Here is a 19,427-nt window from a genome sequence, read left to right on the forward strand (position 1 = left end):
AAGTACTAATCATTGTGTAAATGAACAGGTGCAATGTAAGTTGGTTCAACGCACTGCATGTGTAAATAGTTCCACAGCCATTGTTTAGTTAAAATGCCAAAAAATAATCATTTGTAGTTGAATGAAGATATGAGACAAATTGAGCAAACACATCATTTTAAGTTGACGGAATGTTTGCCTGCGTTTTTATCACTTTGGAGCTACGTTTGGGCCAACTAAAACTGTTAAGTTCAGGTAACACTTTGACTGAAAAGTTGACTAAATAAATAAAAAATTCTTTGGAACCAGTTACTTGTTAATATTTATTTGAAACAACTAGATGTGTTGGTGATTTTCTTTTACAGTGAGGGCTCTGGGGCCTCATTTTATAAACATTGAGTACGCACAAAATATGCCCCAAAACATGCGTGCACCAGTTTTCACTCTAAAGTTGGAATTTATTACAACTGAACTTGAGGTGAGAATGTGCTTATCCTCCTGCAAACTTTAAACCACGTGTACGTATTGCAAGAAGGCAAAAGTAGCCGAGTAGTAGCTTTGTGCAGGAATGTGCCTATTAGATAGACTACTATAATTTCAAGTTTTTGTATCTGAAAGGGAGAGCGGTTTATTACATACAGTAGAATTTTACAGGTGATAAGACAGTTGATCTTTTGCATTGAAGTGTGTAGCTACCAACGTAAGTAGGCCTACTGTAGTTTTCATTTTTTTCAGAGTAAACAATGTATCAGAATTCGTCGGCATAGCCTATTTAGATTTGGGAAAAAGTAAATGCCAATCATTATTGAATTCAAACTATCTATTTGCAAGTACACAACAAAGTGCAATGTTTTTGTTTTTCAGACAAGTATCACGCCCGGATCTGTTTCACCTGTCCTTGTGATTGTCTCCACCCCCTCCAGGTGTCGCTTATTTTTCCCAGTGTATTTATCCCTGTGTTTCCTGTCTCTCTGTGCCAGTTCGTCTTGTATGTTTCCAAGTCAACCAGCAGTTTTCCAGTTCTCTTGCTTTTTGCATTCTCCTTTTTCTAGTCGTCCCGGTTTTGACTCTTGCCCGTTTCTGGACTTTGTACCCGCCTGCCTGACCATTCTGCCTGCCTTGACCACGAGCCTGTCTGCCACTCTGTACCTCCTGGACTCTGATCTGGTTTTGATCTTTTTGCCTGTCCACGACCAATATCTTGCCTACCCCTTTGGATTAATTAACATTGTAAGACTCCAACCATCTGACTCCCGTATCTGCATTTGGGTCTTACCTTTCGCCTTGATAATAAGTTTAGATACAATGGCGCCCTGGAGGAGATAGCTGCTGTTTTACGGTCTCCTAACCAATTGTGCTAATGTGTGTGTTTTTTCTGTGTTTTTTTGTAACTTATTTTGTACATAATGTTTCTGCCACTGTGTCTTATGACCGAAAAGAGCATTTAGATATCAGGACAGAGATTACTCACCACGTACTGGAAAACACATTTTCTTTAACAAGTCGGACACAAAGAATTTCCTTCAGACACCAGACTAGGCCCTCATCCCTGTCATTCGCAGGAAAACGAGACAGAGATATCAGGGACGTAGGTTGGGGTGCCTTGTAAGGATCCGACAGCGAGTGGGTAATCTGCCTTCACTATCAGTCCTATTAGCCAACGTACAATCATTGGATAACAAAATAGACGAACTACGAACACGTATATCCTACCAACGGGACATTAAAAACTGTAATATCTTATGTTTCACCGAGTGGTGGCTGAACGACGACGTGAATAACATACAGCTGGTGGGTTTTACGCTGCATCAGCAAGATAGAACAGCTGCCTCAGGTAAGACAAGGTGTGGCGTTCTGTGTATATTTGTAAACAACAGCTGGTGCACGAAATCTAATAGTAAGGAAGTATTGAGGTTTCACTCACCTAAGGTAGAGTATCTAATGCTAAGCTGTAGACCACACTATTTAGCAAGGGAGTTTTAATCTATATTCTTCGTAGCTGACTATTTACCACCACAAACCGATACTTGCACTAAGACCCCAATCAATGAGCTGTATACGGCCATAAGCAATCAGGAAAACGCTCATCCAGAGGCAGCGCTCCTAGTGGCCGGGGACATTAATGCAGGGAAACTTAAATCCATTTTACCAGCATGTTAAATGTCCAACCAGAGGGAAAAAACTCTAGACCTCTAAACTCTACATCTTTACTCCTCCTGATTCCTGCTTACAAGCTAAAACTAAAATAGGAAGCACCAGTGACTCAGTCAATAAAGAAGTGGTCAGATGACGCAGATGCTAAGCTACAGGACTGTTTTGCTAGCACAGACTGGAATATGTTCCGGGATTCTTCCGATGGCATTGAGAAGTACACCATATCAGTCACTGGCTTCATCAATAAGTGCATCGATGACGTCGTCCCCACAGTGACTGTAATGTGCATACCCCAACCAGAAGCCATGGATTACAGGCAACATCCGTACAGAGCAAAAGGGTAGAGCCAGAAACTTATAACCCAGAAATGTATAAGAAATCCTGCTATAACCTTCGACGAACCATCAAACAGGTAAAGCATCAATACAGGACAAAGATTGAATCGTACTGCACTGGCTCCGACGCTCGTCAGATGTGGAAGGGCTTGCAAACTATTACAGACTACAAAGGTAAGCACAGCCGACGAGCTGCCCAGTGACACGAGCATATCAGACAAGCAAAATTACTTCTATACTCGCTTCAAGGCAAGAAACACTGAAGCATGCATGAGCGCATCAGCTGTTTCGGACGACTGTGTGATCACGCTCTCCATAGCCAATGTGAGTAACACCTTTAAACAGGTCAACATTTACAAGGCCAAAGGGCCAGACGGGTTAACAGGAGGTGTAGTCCGAGCATGTGCAGACCAACTGGCAAATGTCTTCACTGACATTTTCAACCTGTAATACCAACATGTTTCAAGCAGACCCTGTGCCCAAGAACACTAAGGTAACCCGCCTAAATGACTACCAACCCGTAGCACTCACGTCTATAGCCATGAAGTGCTTTGAAAGAATGGTCATGTCTCACATCAACACCATTATCCCAGAAACCCTAAACCCACTCCAATTTGCGTACTGCCCCAACAGATCCCCAGATGACCCAATTTCTATTGCACTCCACACTGCCCTTTCCCACCTGGACAAAAGGAACACCAATGTGAGAATGCTATTCATTGACTACAGCTCAGCGTTCAACACCATAGTGCCCTCAAAGCTCATCACTAAGCTAAGGACCCTGGGACTAAACACCTCCCTCTGCAACTGCATCCTGGACTTCCTGAAGGGCCACCCCCAGGTGGTAAGGGTAGATAACAACACATCCGCTCTGCTGATCCTCAACACGGGGGCCCCTCAGGGGTGCGTGCTCAGTCCCCTCCTGTACTCCCTGTTCACTCATGACTGCATGGCCAGGCACGACTCAACACCATCATCAAGTTTGCCAATGAAACAACAGTGGTAGGCGTGATCACCGACACGCTGACACGCTGATGAAACAGCCTATAGGGAGGAGGTCAGAGACCTGGCCGTGTGATGCCAGGTTAACAACCTCTCCCTCTTTGTGATCAAGACAAAGGAGATGATTGTGGACTACAGGAAAAGGAGGACTGAGCACGCCTGGGCTGTAGTGGCTGTAGTGGAGCAGGTTGAGAGCTTCAAGTTCCTTGGTGTCCACATCGCCAACAAACTATCATGGTCCAAACACACCAAGACAGTCGCGAAGAGAGCACGACAAAGCTTACTCCCCCTCAGGAGGCTGAAAAGATTTGGCATGGGTCCTCAGATCCTGAAAAAGTTCTATAGCTGCACCATCGAGAGCATCCTGACTGGTTGCATTACTGCCTGGTATGGCAACTGCTCGGCCTCTGACCGCAAGGCACTACAGAGGGTAGATCGTATGGCCCAGTACATCACTGGGGCCAAGCTTCCTGCTTTTCAGGACCTCTATTACCAGGCGGTGTCAGAGGAAGGCCCTAAAAATTGTGAAAGACTACAGCCACCCTAGTCATAGACTGTTCTCTCTGCTTCTGCACGGAAAGCGGTACCAGAGTGCCAAGTATAGGTCCAAAAGGCTTCTCAACAGCTTCTACCCCCAAGTCATAAGACTCCTGAACAGCTAATCAAATGGCTACCCAGACTATTTCAATTGTCATCGTCTCCCCTCTTTTACGCTGCTGCTACTCTCTGTTTATTACCTATGTAGTCACTTTAGCTCTACCTATATGTACATATTACCTCGACTAACCGGTGCTCCCGCACATTGACACTGTACCGGTGTCCCCTGTATATAGCCTCGCTACTGTTATTTTACTGCTGCTCTTTAATTATTATACTTTTTTTTAAATTTAATGTATTTTTAACACAAATATTTCTTAAAACTGCATTGTTGGTTAAGGTCTAGAATGTAAGCATCAAGGTCTACACCAGTTGAATTCAACGCATGTGACAAATAAAATTTGATTTGATTTGAGATACAGCAAAATATTCTGCCAACCCCTCCAAAAACATTTGATCAAGGTTGCCATGCATTGCTATTTTGTTAGATACTGTCTTGGCCAAATTCCAATACTTCTAATGTATATAGCAAATATATCAAAAAAATGTCACCATAAAAATGTCACCATAAAACCATGAATTATGGGCATTAGTTATGCTGGTTTACACGTCCACAGTTTCACGACAGGTCTGATTTATAACAGGAAACTTGTATGTTTCTAAATCTCAATATTTTTGTGTGAGTGCAGTCTTTTCAGGAATTGCGCACGCAGATATTTAGTGTTAAATTTACCCAATGGTTCTAAATGAGGCCCCAGGTCTGGTGACTCTTACCCTCATGCCCTCGAAGCGGGACAGCGCTCTCAGGGGCCTCAGCGCTCGCAGCGTCCTCAGGGACTTGATGGCACTCAGCTCAGCGTAGCCCAGGGCGTTGGCCACAAGGCTGACCAAAGAGACCTGTAAACAGAATGATGTCATCATGAGACACGTGACTAGCTGATTGACACTCAGTGGAGGCAGAGCGGAGGCTGGAAACCAGGACATGGGTCACTGTCTCGCCTTGACTACATTACAGTATCATTTCAACAATGAAACAACAATACAATGTCTTTGCAATTACAAGCTGATTTTGATATCGTATTGGACACTAAGAACTTGGCTTAGCTTTGAAGTGGTCCTAAAGCCAGAGTCTACTTCGGTTGAGGTGAAAAAGACACTATAATATTTTCGCATACAGTACCAGTCAAAAGTGTGGACACTCATTCAAGGGTTTCTTTATTTTTACTATTTTCTACATTGTAGAATAATAGTGAAGACGTCAAAATTATGAAATAGCACATCTGGAATCCTGTATCCTGTAGTAACCAAAAAAGTGTTAAAAAAAACAAACAAATCAAAATATATTTTATATTTCAGATTCTTCAAAGTATCCACCCTTTGCCTTGATGACAGCTTTGCACACTCTTGGCATTCTCTCAACCAGCTTCATGAGGTAGTCACCTGGAATGCATTTCAATTAACAGGTGTGCCTTGTTAAAAGTTTGTGGAATTTTTTCCTTAATGCATTTGAGCCAATCAGTGGTGTTGTGACAAGTTAGTGGTGGTATACAGAAGATAGCCCTATTTGTTAAAAGTCCATATTATGGCAAGAACATCTCAAATAAGCAAAGAGAAATGACAGTCCATCATAACTTTGTCACGAACCTGCTCGTAGCCCTTAACAAAAAGGGAGACAACGCAGAGATCGAGTAATAACAAAAATATATTTATTAACTGAAGTAAACTAAAAACAATTAACAATGGTGTGTGCAGTAGTGTAAGTGAGTGGTTGCATGCATATATGGTGATAATGAGGGGTGTTGAGACGTGCCAAAACAAACCACAAAATGCCACAACCAAAAATAACAGTGTGTCTGTGTGGAGAGAGTCTCCTAAATGTATGGTGGAAAGGTGTATTTATCCCCGGGATACACCGGGGCCCAGGTGTCCCATTTCGCTGACGACACTCCCGGCTCCACTCATTGACATCCTATTAAGGAAAACAAGAGCAATGAGAACGAATTCGGCAAGAGAGAAGGTCAGTCAATCCGGAAAATTTCAAGAACATTGAAAGTTCCTTCAAGTGCAATCGCAAAAACCATCAAGAGCTAGGATGAAACTGGCTCTCATGAGGACCGCCACAGGAAAGGAAGATTACCAGCGTTACCTCTGCAGAGGATAAGTTCATTACAGTTAACTGCACCTCAGATTGCAGTCCAAATAAATGCTTCACAGAGTTCAAGGAACAGACAAATCTCAACATCAGCTGTTCAGAGGAGACTGCGTGAATCGGGCCTTCATGGTCGAATTGCTGCAAAGAAACGACTACTAAAGGACACCAATAATAAGAAGAGACTTCCTTGGGCCAAGAAACATGAGCAATGGACATTACACTGGTGGAAATCTGTCCTTTGGTATCAGTCCAAATTTGAGATTTTTTGGTTCCATGTCTTTGTGTGACGCAGAGTAGGTGAACGGATGATCTCCGCATGTGTGGTTCCCAGCATTCGTTTGACACTCTTTTTGGGTACTACATGATTCCATATGTGTTATTTCATAGTTTCGATGTCTTCTACAAAGTAGAAAATCGTAAAAAATAAAGAAAAACCCTTGAATGAGTAGGTGTGTCAGGACTTTTGACTGGTACTGTATATGTACAATGCATTCGGAAAGTATTCAGACCCCTTGACTTTTTCCACATTTTGGTATGTTACAGCCTTATACGAAAATGCATTAAATATTATTTTTCCTCATCAATCTACCTACACACAGTACCCCATAATGAATAAAGGAAAAACAGGTTTTTAGAAATGTTTGGAAATGTATTAAGAATAAAAGGTGAACAGGTTTTCATAGAGGATCTCTCTGTACTTTGCTCTGTTCATCATTCCCTCGATCCTGATTAGTCTCCCAGTCCCTGCCGCTGAAAAACATTGCCACAGCATGATGCTGTCACCACCATGCTTCATCGTAGGGATGCTGCCAGGTTTACTTCAGATGTGACGTTGGCATTCAGGCCGAAAAGTTCAATCTTGGTTTCATTAGACCAGAGAATCTTGTTTCTCATCACCTTTTTGGCAAACTCCAAGCGGGCTGTCATATGCCTTTTACTGAAGAGTGGCTTCCGTCTGGCCACTCTACCATAAAAGCCTGATTGGTGGAGTGCCTCAAAGATGGTTGTCCTCCTGGAAGTTTCTCCCATCTCCAGAGAGGAACTCTGGAGCTATGTCAGAGTGACCATCGGGTTGTTGGTCACCAGCCTGACCAAGGCCTTTCTCCCCCGATTGCTCAGTTTGGCCGGGCGGCCAGCGCTAGGAAGAGTCTTCTTCTATTTAAGAATGATGGAGGCCACTGTGTTCTTGGGGACCCTTAATGCAAAATACATTTTTTGGTACACTTCCCGAGATCTGTGCCTCAACACAATCCTGTCTCAGAGCTCTATAGACAATTCCTTCAACCTCATGGCTTGGATTTTGCTCTGACATGTACTGTCAACTGTGAGACCTTATATGTGTGCCTATCAAAATCATGTCCAATCAATTGAATTTCCCACAGGTGGAGTCCAATCCAGTTGTAGAAACATCTCAAGGATGATCAATGGAAACAGGACGCACCTGAGCTCAATTTCGAGGTTCTGAATACTTACGTAAATGAGATATTTCTGTTTTATATTTTTAAATATATTTGCAAACATTTCTAAAACCCTATTTTTGCTTTGTCATTATGGGGTACTGTGAGTAGATTGATGAGTATTTTTTTGTATATTTTTTTACATCCATTTTAGAATAAGGCTATAACGTAACAAAATGTGGAAAAAGTCAAGGGGTACTAATACTTTCCGAATGCACTGTATGTATCTTATTTTTTTTGTGCAAGTGAAGAGGTAGTTAAAAAAAATACCTACGTCAACAATAAGAAAGTCCAACCAGCACCAGGCGTTGGTGAAGTATTTGGCAAATCCATAGGCCACCCATTTCAGCAACATCTCCAGGATGAAGATGTAGGTGAAGACTTTGTCCGCAAACTCCAACACCGTCTTAATGGTCTTCCTCTGTTCGATGTAGATGTCCTCAAATGCCTTGGTGTAAACACAAGCCAATCCGATTATCACTTCCTATAACCCACACTAATCTCATACACCAGAGCAGCTGCTGCTGCCTCATCAGATCTGTTACCAGTTAATTCTGTGTCAAGGGATCACAGAATGGTCAATTACACAGTACTAAGCGCTTTGAAAAATAGAACAACCCTCACAGCATTTCTACTCCATTGTTTCTCATAAGGGTAATACTGTAAGTCAGACTATGGAAGAGAATCTGCCTGCCCTCTCTCTCGTAGCTTCAGATCCTTCCCCAAATCACTACTTCCCCACTCACCAGCGCTCCACTGCTGAGCAGAATCATGAAGATGATAAAGCTCTCAAACCAGTTGTGCTCCACTATCCTGAAGCAGGTCTTCCTCAACGTCCACCACATCTTCCACTTGCCCTCCTCAACGTTCACTTGGCAGCATTGGAATCTACGGACACAGTCTGAAAGCAGACAGCATAGCTAAACAGATTATACTTCTGTTAAAAAGATCACCTCATTCCCAGAGAAATTCCCATGATGCATGTCTAACTATGTTCTGATCAGACCCATTCTGTTTCTGGGTTCCAGCTCGTTATGCCTGAAGCCATTCGCAAAAAAACAGTATCCACATCCTGAGACGTAGCCTATTGTATCTCTCACCATCAGTGAAGCATCCTTCAGCTTCCATGGACTCCTCAGGCTCCATGTCCACCGAGCCCTCTCTCTCTCCTGGGGGCCTGATGTCCACTGTACTGCCCTCTGATGAGCTCAGTGGACGGTCTTTACTTAGCTGCTGCAAGGGGAGCGAAGCCACAGCAACATTAGCATAGCACACCCGTGACAGGGCCTGGGACGCTAGCATTTGCCCGGGAGCCTCATTACAATGGATCACCCAGTGATGCAAGGGTGCTTGCCATATGTAAGCTCACAGGGCCTTTCTTTAGAGTTGTATCATTTCATGCAGAATCAATCAAAAGTACCTACAGACTTAGGAGATGAGACACGTATAGTTTGCAAAGTCCAATTGTAGGCTAAGAGATGCTGGTATATGAGCACTGTTAGAAAATAGATTTGTATCTCGATAAAGGCTGTAGGTAAAAATGATTTCACTTTAGTCATATGGCATGCGTTCTCTAAAAGTGCGTGTTTGAACCAAGCTTGTGATCTTAATGATAGAACATGTGTGCTCCGGTATTTTCATGTCCAGGACTTTTTGACCCAAACAAACCAGTTTTTCCCCTCCCTTTACATTTCCCTCATTGACATGAAAACACATATGTCCGGTTGCCAATCAGTAGACAAGCCTCATTCATTTTAAAAAGAGGGTCGCCTGCATTAGCTTAACAGCAGATATAACAGTGTTGTGCACTTTAACCAAGACAGGCACTAAGGAGTCTGCATTCCAGGCTAGTGTCAGATTAGGACTGCCTAATCACTCAAACCTTCCCTGGAGACAGGGCATTAAACACCCAGGACGAGATAAGTTGACAGAGTAGTGTGATCTTACTGGGGAAATAATGTAGTTATAGATCCTATATGGTTTTACAAAGGCCTTTGTGGTTTTTGGACCCATGTGGATCACACATGTCCCCCCCAGTGATTGGGGACATTGCCCGGTGTAGGGTGCTGTCTTTCGTTTCGGGATGGGACGTTAAACGGGTGTCCTGACTCTGCATTCACTAAAAGATCCCATGGCACTTATCGGGGGTGTAGGGGTGTGAAACACATTGTCCTGGCTAAATGTCCAATCTGGACCTCATACCATCATGGCCACCTAATCATCCCCAGCTTCCAATTGGCTCAATTATCCCCTCTCCTCTCCCCTGTAACTATTCTCCAGGTCATTGGTGTAAATGTATGTGGTCTCAGTCAACTTAACTGGTAAAAAAAGGGTAAAAAAAAATGCCTCCTATGTCGTTCTGCCCCTGAACAGGCAGTTAACCTACTGTTTCTAGGCCGTCATTGAAAATAAGAATTTGTTCTTAACTGACTTGCCTAGTTAAATAAAGGTTAAAAAAATAAAAAAAATAAACATTTGACAATAAAAAATAGTCCTTAGAAAATGTCCTAAATACAGTGTAATAACTAGAGGAAGGATGGTTTTCGAAGAGGTGTGCTGGATTACAAAATGTATCAACTTCACCATGCACTCTTGACAATATTCAAACATGGGCCAATTGTATGAGGTATGTCAATACAGCTTATTCACCGTCTATCCTCAAGCACTTGGTGTCTTTCTACTGGGTGTGTCTTCCAACAGCCTTGAACTGAGAGCAGCCTTAATGCCTTTCTGGAGAGTGCAACAGCACTGAGCTGTCATGGGACCCAGCTAATGCAGAATGGGGAATGATGTGCATGCTACGATGATATATGCGCTGAATACTCCATTTGACTAAGCTACCGGAATCATAGAGATGTTTGACCTTCAATTTAGGTGCTGTTGTAGGCACTATGATATCTTCTCATTACCACATACTGTACAGTATACTCTACTATCTGTTTTTAGTAGTAACTCAAGAAGTTGCACCTCTTTTGGACTTCAGCTTATTCAGCTACCTAAGTAAAATATAATGAGTCATTACCATATAAGTAGTATTTATACTCTATATTCTTACTTGCACATCATTAATAACGGTATGCCTACTAACAACAATATTAATTTTGGAAACTCAGCTGATTGAAATAATGATGGTCCTCTTAAAAACAAGCATTTGTAATCATCTGCTTTCATCATTCCATTATGGATTATATTCGTCAAATGAAAATGCCATAATACATGTTTGGGCTGTGAACCATTCCTCCAATGAATTTTGATCTTCAAAATCCATTACTCCACAGCATATCAGTCAGATTTGTAAAGCTCCGGGTTCTCTCTGGCTGCTGAGTAATCCAGCCCCCCACGAACCAAACCAAAGGAACAAAACCAAATAATAACCATGGGCTGAACTATTGATGGAAACGGTGGTGTTGATCATTCATTTAAAAAAATTATTTGCAAAGAAGCCTTATATCAAAAATGAAATAAAATATTATCAGGGCTGGCAGCATCAGAACGGCTGCTGAACGAATATAAATGAAGTAGGGAGGAAAGTATGATCAAGCAGAAACAAAACATAGATGAGCAATCCAATACAAAGGTTGTTCTTTTGTTGGTAAATGGAATAGGCAACCTCCATGGTTAGTGTTATGGACAATAAAGTGGTCTTACAAGTAAGTCTCCTCTCATTGAAAACCGTGAGAGCGTCTGTGAAACAGCTGCAATAACAAATGGGGTTAAGTGTGGTAAGTTACTGTGCCACATGCTACCTTGTCTGGGAGCAAAGCATGTTAGTCACATATTAACCTCTCAGAAAATACACTTGGTGTAGAAGATACAGTCTCACCAAATTTACAAAAGTCATCATTGTTAAATGATAAAAATGATAAATAGTAATTACAGCACCATAACAACATGAACAGCAGAGTACAACAACATCAGCTAAATACCACCGTAACAGTGACATTTTATGATTGTCTGACTACAATGTTACCATAGATACTAATTCACAGTAGGCTCTCAGTTTATACCATATTCAGAGAGAGAGAGAGAGAGAGAGAGAGAGAGAGAGAGAGAGAGAGAGAGAGAGAGAGAGAGAGACATAGAGAGAGAGAGAGAGAGAGAGAGAGAGAGAGAGAGAGAGAGAGAGAGAGAGAGAGAGAGAGAGACAGAGAGAGAGATGAATGGGCCTATCTACTACAACACAAGGCAATAAAGCTCCCTAAAGAGGAGGATGTAGCTGCAGAGCACTTAGACTTAAATGGCACATAATGTAATTTGAAGACTAGTATTTTCCTGTCTCTCTAGCTTCTCCTCGTTAAAGGGTCATGGTATACAGGGACTCCAGAGGATCCATAATGTCACATGCGCATGCTTTGCTTGCCATGTACCATGGGTTAAGTGCACCAGCATGACCACTGCAATGGAAGATCCTACTTATCTTAAGCAAAAGATGCATCCGCAGTGGACCACACCACAGCCAATATCTGAATCGGTCTTCATCCATCGTTCCTATTCTATTTGCCTCTCGCTCTATTCTGTCAGCCCATAAAATCAGAAGCCATAGATCGATGAGACATCGGGAGACGTACAGAAACGTAGTAATCACTAATGGCCCAAGCTTAACATGAGGTCTGTGAAATGACCCCCGACTTGCATATCTCTCATTGACGTCAATCCAGTACATGATCTAAAACTGTGATGAGGGAACTGGAGGAACTACATGTTATTGTTCCCTGGATGAAAACATAATGACAGTATTTTCATCATTGCGCATCATTTTGGGGAACTCTCTGACATACGCGGCGGTTCTGCGTCCATAACCTGCAACTGATTGACACCGCCCAGTGAACAGCGAGTGAAAGGCCAGCAATTCCCGCTTCCTAAGCTCTAATGTGCCAAACACACAATATTACATGATAATATTTGAGCACCACCTGGCTCTGGCTGTCTCCATTTTCAGACACTGCATCACTTGGAAAAAGTGAAATGGTCTCTAATGAGTCATTCTAATGTAATTGTGTTAGACAATGTGGACAAACAAGAGCAAACAAGCAGATATTTGCATAATATCACTATCTTTTTTCAGCTCATAAAGTCACTGTCTTTTTTTCAAATTGTAAACCTAGATCAACAGTTGATTTCAAACTAGGTACAAGAATCTCAGACTGTGTACTACTTCCACATAGAATTATGCCAGTCCAAACGAAGCGAACATGCTCACCTCTTTGCTTCCCTCTATGTCCGAGGAATCGCTGCTGAAGTCCTCAGTGTTGAGGTTTTCAAAGTCCGACTCCCCCACAGCGATGGGCACCGTGACGGTCAGACTGGGGTTGTGGATGAACTGCATGTAGTCAGTGTTGTCGTTGACTATGTACTTCCCTGCTGCATTGCTACCCACTCCCATGCCTACCCCACCGGTGGTGCCATTGTCATCCTTCACGTATTCAGGGTCTTTCATGATCTCCACAGTGGTGTGGTTGGAGTTGTAGTTGGTTCTGTGGAGGTCATCCAGGGGCTTGTCCTCGTTCAGGCTCCCCTTCTTTTTCCTCAGACAGATGCTGTGGAAGGAGCGGCACACCGAGGCCTTGACAAAGGCGATGCCCTGGTGGATGCGGCCTATGGCCACCGTCAGATTGTTCATCTCGCTGTCATCATCCGTGGCCGCCAGGTTATCAGCACTGAACGAGCTCAGCAGCAGGGCCAGGAACAGATTCAGGACCTGCCACACACACACACACACACACACACACACACACACACACACACACACACACACACACACACACACACACACACACACACACACACACACACACATACATAATGTTTCAAAGTTACTGTAATTGATAAAAACGTACAATGGATTAACAGTAGTACAGATACAGTATAGAGCTGTAAACCTACCACCAGGTTCCCGATGACCATGACCATCATGAAGACGATGAGACACATGCTCTGGCCAGCCACCTCCATACAGTCCCACATGGTCTCGATCCACTCCCCACACAGCACCCGGAACACAATCAGGAAGGAGTGGAAGAAGTCATGCATGTGCCAGCGGGGCAGTGTGCAGTCTGTAGAGATCTTACACACACAGTCTCTGTAGTTCTTCCCAAACAGCTGCATGCCCACCACCGCGAAGATGAAGACGATGATGGCCAGGACCAGGGTGAGGTTACCCAGAGCCCCCACTGAGTTACCAATGATCTTGATCAGCATGTTCAGTGTGGGCCAAGACTTGGCCAGTTTGAACACTCTCAGCTGCATACAAAGATAAGAATAGGATTAATATTCATTGCTATTCCAATACGTTGACATTTTACTTTTTACCAGTGATTATTGACTGAAACTGCAGCATATTGGATGCTGTGCTGTAGTATCGTTGCTCTTACCAATCGGAATGATCTGAGGACAGACATTCCAGACACGTTGGCCAAGCCAATCTCCATCAAGCTCAAACTGACAATGATACCATCAAATATATTCCAGCCTTCCTTAAAATAACAGTAAGGATCCAAAGCAATAATCTTGAAACACATCTCAGCTGTGAAGATACCTGTGAACACCTGAGTAAAACAACACACAAAACAGTGACAACAGTAATTAACATGTCATGGCGATTCCAAAATGGCCGATTCAAAGCGATATGGCAAAAAACAATTGACGTGACTGCGTACCAGGTTTCCCACAGAAAGCATTTTTTTGAAATCCCCAGACATTGAGTGGTGCTCCATAGCCATGAACACTGTGTTCAGAACAATACATATGGTGATAGTCAGGTCTACAAACGGGTCCATCACGATCATCTTGACTGTCTTCTTGATCCTCAGCCATGCCGGGCAACAGTCCCAGATGAGGAAGGTGTTGGCAAACTTGTACCAGCAAGGAGGGCATTCCTGTCTCGACTCTTCAAGTTCTGATACATATAGAGGAGAAATAACCGAAAACATGTGTTTTATGAATGTGTCCTCATTTAGTCTATTCATGCTATTTGTTTTAGGGGGTGTCTAGGGCATGGTATAGTCATACACACCTTCCATAGTGTTAGTTATAACACTAGCTACACTGAAGGCCCTCTGCCTGGCCCCTGGGTCCTCCAGGAAGTTCATAGAGGCCTGGTACGATTCACATCGGGCCTTTCTGTACTCTGGCTCCGTAGTGTTGCCCTGGACGTACATAGATTCATCTGTTACATGAAGTTGCATTGTTTGGAAGCATCTTCCAATTGATAAGTCAACACAAACCAATTGCATCAGCAGTTGGCACAAAGTTACCACCAAAGATGGCCATGTTCAAGAGGCTTAATAATCGCTTAACTTTATCTGTTAAACCCCCCCAAAATACTGTATTTGCAAACACATCAATAGCAATACTGAAATAGGTTCGTACATATGTGGAATACATGACAATCTATATGAAAACTAGATCTGTTTAGACTGCCTTCTATTTCATTTGTTTAAACACGTTATCTTTCAGTGTGTACATGTCGTCTATACCGTATAAGACCAAGGAAAACACGTGCAGTCAGAAAGGGAGAGAAGGGAATGCAACAATAGACACACTAGAACACCACAGCAGAACCACAGTAGAGGCTCGGCAGGTTGGAGACCGCACAGAGCTGGTCTAGGTCATCCAGGCTAAACCAAACTTCCTTACGTTGTCATCGGTAGAGGCTTTATCTACTGTCACCTCTGGCAGAAGGAGTCCCTCAGGTGATGTGGGAAGTGAAGCCCTGCCCACCAGGGACACCACCCCATTGCAGTCCACGGAGCTGTGCTTCTTCCCATTGGCAGGCAACAGGACATGTGACGACATGCTGTTCTGGCTGAGGTTGCTGGAGCGCCGGTCGCTCCGCCGGGGGACAAACAGAGATCCCCGGCGACTGTCGTTGTCCTCGAAAGTACTGTTCTCGTCGTCTGCAAAGTCGTTCTCCGAGCCCATGTCTTGCGCTCGGTCCCGGAAGCTGAAGAGGCTTGCCTGGCTGTTTCGTCTGGATGAGAACAGGGGTCCACGGATACTCAGGAAGGACTGGGAGAGAAAGACATTCCTCAGTGCCTATCACTGATATAAGCATGCGTTGAGAAGTGCAGTAATTTAAGATCGAAGAGCGGGTCCTGCAGATGATGATGATTGTGATGAAGATGACGCAATGATGTTGATTATCTCGAGGATGACCTCAGGGATAATATCAAAGGAAATGTGCAAGAGCATGAGGAAGAGGACAATGATGATTATGATGATAAGCACAATGCTGCTGCTTCTGCTGATGATGATAGGGATTATGATGATAAGGAACATTTGGAATTGAGAGATGATGGTGCTGCTGAAAATGGAGAGGATAGCGTACGATGATATTGATAATGATGATGAAAATAATGATGATGATTATGATGAGGATGAGGATAAAATGTATCAAAAAGAAAACAAATAGAACTTAATGTTGATGATGATGCAAGTAATCCGTACGACAATCAGGGGTAGACTCACTAAGGAGTGTGCAGCATGCACAACATTACAGCAATACAGCGAACACACAACGTTTTGATTGCGAAAGGTAAAGATAGGGGAAAGGAGCAGGTTAAAAAAGAAGAGGAGCCTGACCTGGTGTGGTGTGGAACATCTCCTGTCGTAGTTGAGCAGGTTGGAGGCATCTATGGAGAAGCGGAAACGACTCTTTTGCATACTGCCCTCAGACTCAGACCTGTGAAACTTGTCATTGTCCCCTCTCTCCTCCTCTTCTCTCTGCTTTTTCTTCTTGCGCCTGTTGCGTCTCTCTTTGGCACTCTTGGAACTGAGTTTGGAGGTCTCGGAGGAGGTGTCAGTGAGCTCCCCTCTCTCACTGAACTCCCCACTCTCACCTGCTGTCACCGCTGCCGCCGCCTGTAAGCCAATCAACACAGAGAAACCACTGTCGTCAAGGGCAACACAAGACTCAGCAGCAGCACATCAGAAATGACAGAAAAATATTGGAAGCTTATGCAGGGCATTTTCAGGTCATGGTAAAAATAAGATAACAATAAGATAACACTAACAAAATAAGATAACACTAACAATGATTTAAAACGTTTGACTGTTAAAGACATTCCAAGGTTGTTGAAATGGGTGTGCTATAATTATGTAATAAGGCCAGAGGAGGTGTGGTATATGGCCAATATACTATGACTATAGGGCTGTTCTTACGCACGACGCAACGCAGAGTGCCTTGATATAGCCCTTAGCCGTGGTATATTGGCCATATATGACAAACCCAAGGTGCCTTATTGCTATTATAAGCTGGTTACGAAAAGTTATTATAAGAGTAAAAATACAATGTTTGTCACACCTGTGGTATAGAATCTGATATACCATGGCTTTCAGCCAATCAGCATTCAGGGCTTGAACCACCCAATTTATGATGGGATTTATATCGGTGACATTGTCATGTTCGCTGGAATAATTATCGGACCAAGGCGCAGCGGAGGTTGAGTTCCACATCTTTATTTCTAAGTGAAACTTAAGCAAAACAAAACAATAAAGAAACAACGAAACGTGACTAAGTGGTGCACATGCACACGCACACAACACAAAATAATATCCCACAAACACAGGTGGGAAAAACAGCTACTTCAATATGATCCCCAATTAGAGACAATGATTACCAGCTGCCTCTAACTGGGAATCATACAAATCACCAACATAGAAAATATATAAACTAGATCACCCCCAGTCACACCCTGACCTTCTTCACCATAGAGAAACAATGGCTCTCTATGTTCAGGGCGTGACTGACATCTTGTACCTGTGCGTCCTCCTGTTGTCTCTTCAGCTTCTGAAACTCCTCCTCCTTCTGCTGAGCCTCCTCAATAGTGGCCTGGTTCTGCTCGTCGTAGGCCATGGCAACCACAGCCAGGATTAGGTTGATAAGATAGAAGGAGCCCAGGAAGATGACCAACACAAAGAAGATCATGTATGGCTTCCCAGCAGCCCTCAGGGTCTGAAAGAGCGACAGTGTGGAACAACACCGCTTATAACACATCTCTATCTCTCAGCGATACCCAAGAGATTCGCTACATATACTGTCAGAGCACAGAAGCTGGCTCAAATAGGTCTGTCCAATGACAACACAAGGAGTTCCTTCCACATGTTAAAAATAAAAAGCCTCCAATATCATATGGCATGAAGCAGACAAACCATAGAGTTTCATAGAGGGCCCAAAGCCTGGGCCCAAAACCTGTTTTAGCCAGAGCAGCACCATAGAGGTAGCCTTGTGGAACCAGCCTGATCGCTGTGTTCACCATTCTGTAAATAGAATGGCAATCAGGCTGGTTCCACCAGGCTACCATTGAGGGCTTTCAACATTTTGAAGTAGTCAATTTGGTGGAAAACATTCCATACCTGCAGGTGGAAGTCAACTTCTTATGGCTGCAGGGGCAGTATTGAGTAGCTTGGATGAAAAGGTGCCCAGAGTAAACGGCCAGCTTCTCAGTCTCAGTTGCTAATATACAGTGCCTTGCAAAAGTATTCGGCCCCCTTGAACTTTGCGACCTTTTGCCACATTTCAGGCTTCAAACATAAAGAAATAAAACTGTATTTTTTTTGTGAAGAATCAACAACAAGTGGGACACAATCATGAAGTGGAACGACATTTATTGGATATTTCAAACTTTTTTAACAAATCAAAAACTGAAAAATTGGGCGTGCAAAATTATTCAGCCCCCTTAAGTTAATACTTTGTAGCGCCACCTTTTGCTGCGATTACAGCTGTAAGTCGCTTGGGGTATGTCTCTATCAGTTTTGCACATCGAGAGACTGAATTTTTTTCCCATTCCTCCTTGCAAAACAGCTCGAGCTCAGTGAGGTTGGATGGAGAGCATTTGTGAACAGCAGTTTTCAGTTCTTTCCACAGATTCTCGATTGGATTCAGGTCTGGACTTTGACTAGGCCTTTCTAACACCTGGATATGTTTATTTTTGAACCATTCCATTGTAGATTTTGCTTTATGTTTTGGATCATTGTCTTGTTGGAAGACAAATCTCCGTCCCAGTCTCAGGTCTTTCTTCATGATGCTCTCTGCGCTTTTAACGGACCTCTGAGACTATCACAGTGCAGGTGCATTCATACAGAGACTTGATTACACACAGGTGGATTGTATTTATCATCATTAGTCATTTAGGTCAACATTGGATCATTCAGAGATCCTCACTGAACTTCTGGAGAGAGTTTGCTGCACTGAAAGTAAAGGGGCTAAATAATTTTGCAAGCCCAATTTTTCAGTTTTTGATTTGTTAAAAAAGTTTGAAATATCCAATAAATGTCGTTCCACTTCATGATTGTGTCCCACTTGTTTTTGATTCTTCACGAAAAATACAGTTTTATATCTTTATGCTTGAAGCCTGAAATGTGGCAAAAGGTCGCAAAGTTCAAGGGGGCCGAATACTTTCGCAAGGCACTGTATGCATATTATTAGTAATATTGGATAGAAAACACTCTAAAGTTTCCAAAACTGTCAAAATATTGTCTGTGAGTATTACAGAACTGATATTGCAGGCGAAACCCCGAGGAAAATCAAACCAGGAAGTGGCTTCTATTTTGAAAACTCCATGTTCCATAGCCTGCCTTTGCTCCATTTAAAGGGATATCAACCAGATTCCTTTTCCTATCGCTTCCTCAAGGTGTCGACAGTCTTCAGACATAGTTTCAGGATTTTATTTTGAAAAATGAGTCAGAAAGATAACATCGCGTCAGGTGTTCGCATGAGTTTTGCTCGTGCAACAGAGTTTGGGCAGCCATTGC

General features: G+C 43.1%; 1 protein-coding gene across 2 annotated transcripts in view; it reads right to left on the reverse strand.

The window, feature by feature from the left end:
- Positions 1-19,427, reverse strand: part of LOC118367104 (sodium channel protein type 2 subunit alpha-like) — a 52,863-nt gene that overhangs the window by 9,335 nt on the left and 24,101 nt on the right. The window contains exons 10-21 of one of the 2 annotated variants that reach the window (XM_035750147.2): positions 17,434-17,628; positions 16,257-16,535; positions 15,312-15,683; positions 14,689-14,821; positions 14,333-14,571; positions 14,048-14,221; positions 13,560-13,916; positions 12,877-13,374; positions 8,777-8,909; positions 8,423-8,577; positions 7,951-8,124; positions 4,842-4,964 (exon numbers count right to left, since the gene is read on the reverse strand). In XM_035750147.2, coding sequence (XP_035606040.2) covers positions 4,842-4,964; positions 7,951-8,124; positions 8,423-8,577; positions 8,777-8,909; positions 12,877-13,374; positions 13,560-13,916; positions 14,048-14,221; positions 14,333-14,571; positions 14,689-14,821; positions 15,312-15,683; positions 16,257-16,535; positions 17,434-17,628 — 2,832 coding nt within the window. The remainder of the gene's footprint in view (positions 1-4,841; positions 4,965-7,950; positions 8,125-8,422; positions 8,578-8,776; positions 8,910-12,876; positions 13,375-13,559; positions 13,917-14,047; positions 14,222-14,332; positions 14,572-14,688; positions 14,822-15,311; positions 15,684-16,256; positions 16,536-17,433; positions 17,629-19,427) is intronic. The other variant, XM_052493829.1, reaches the window with a different exon arrangement.

This window comes from Oncorhynchus keta, chromosome 34 (assembly GCF_023373465.1).
Source record: "Oncorhynchus keta strain PuntledgeMale-10-30-2019 chromosome 34, Oket_V2, whole genome shotgun sequence".
NCBI classification, from domain to species: Eukaryota; Metazoa; Chordata; class Actinopteri; order Salmoniformes; family Salmonidae; genus Oncorhynchus; species Oncorhynchus keta.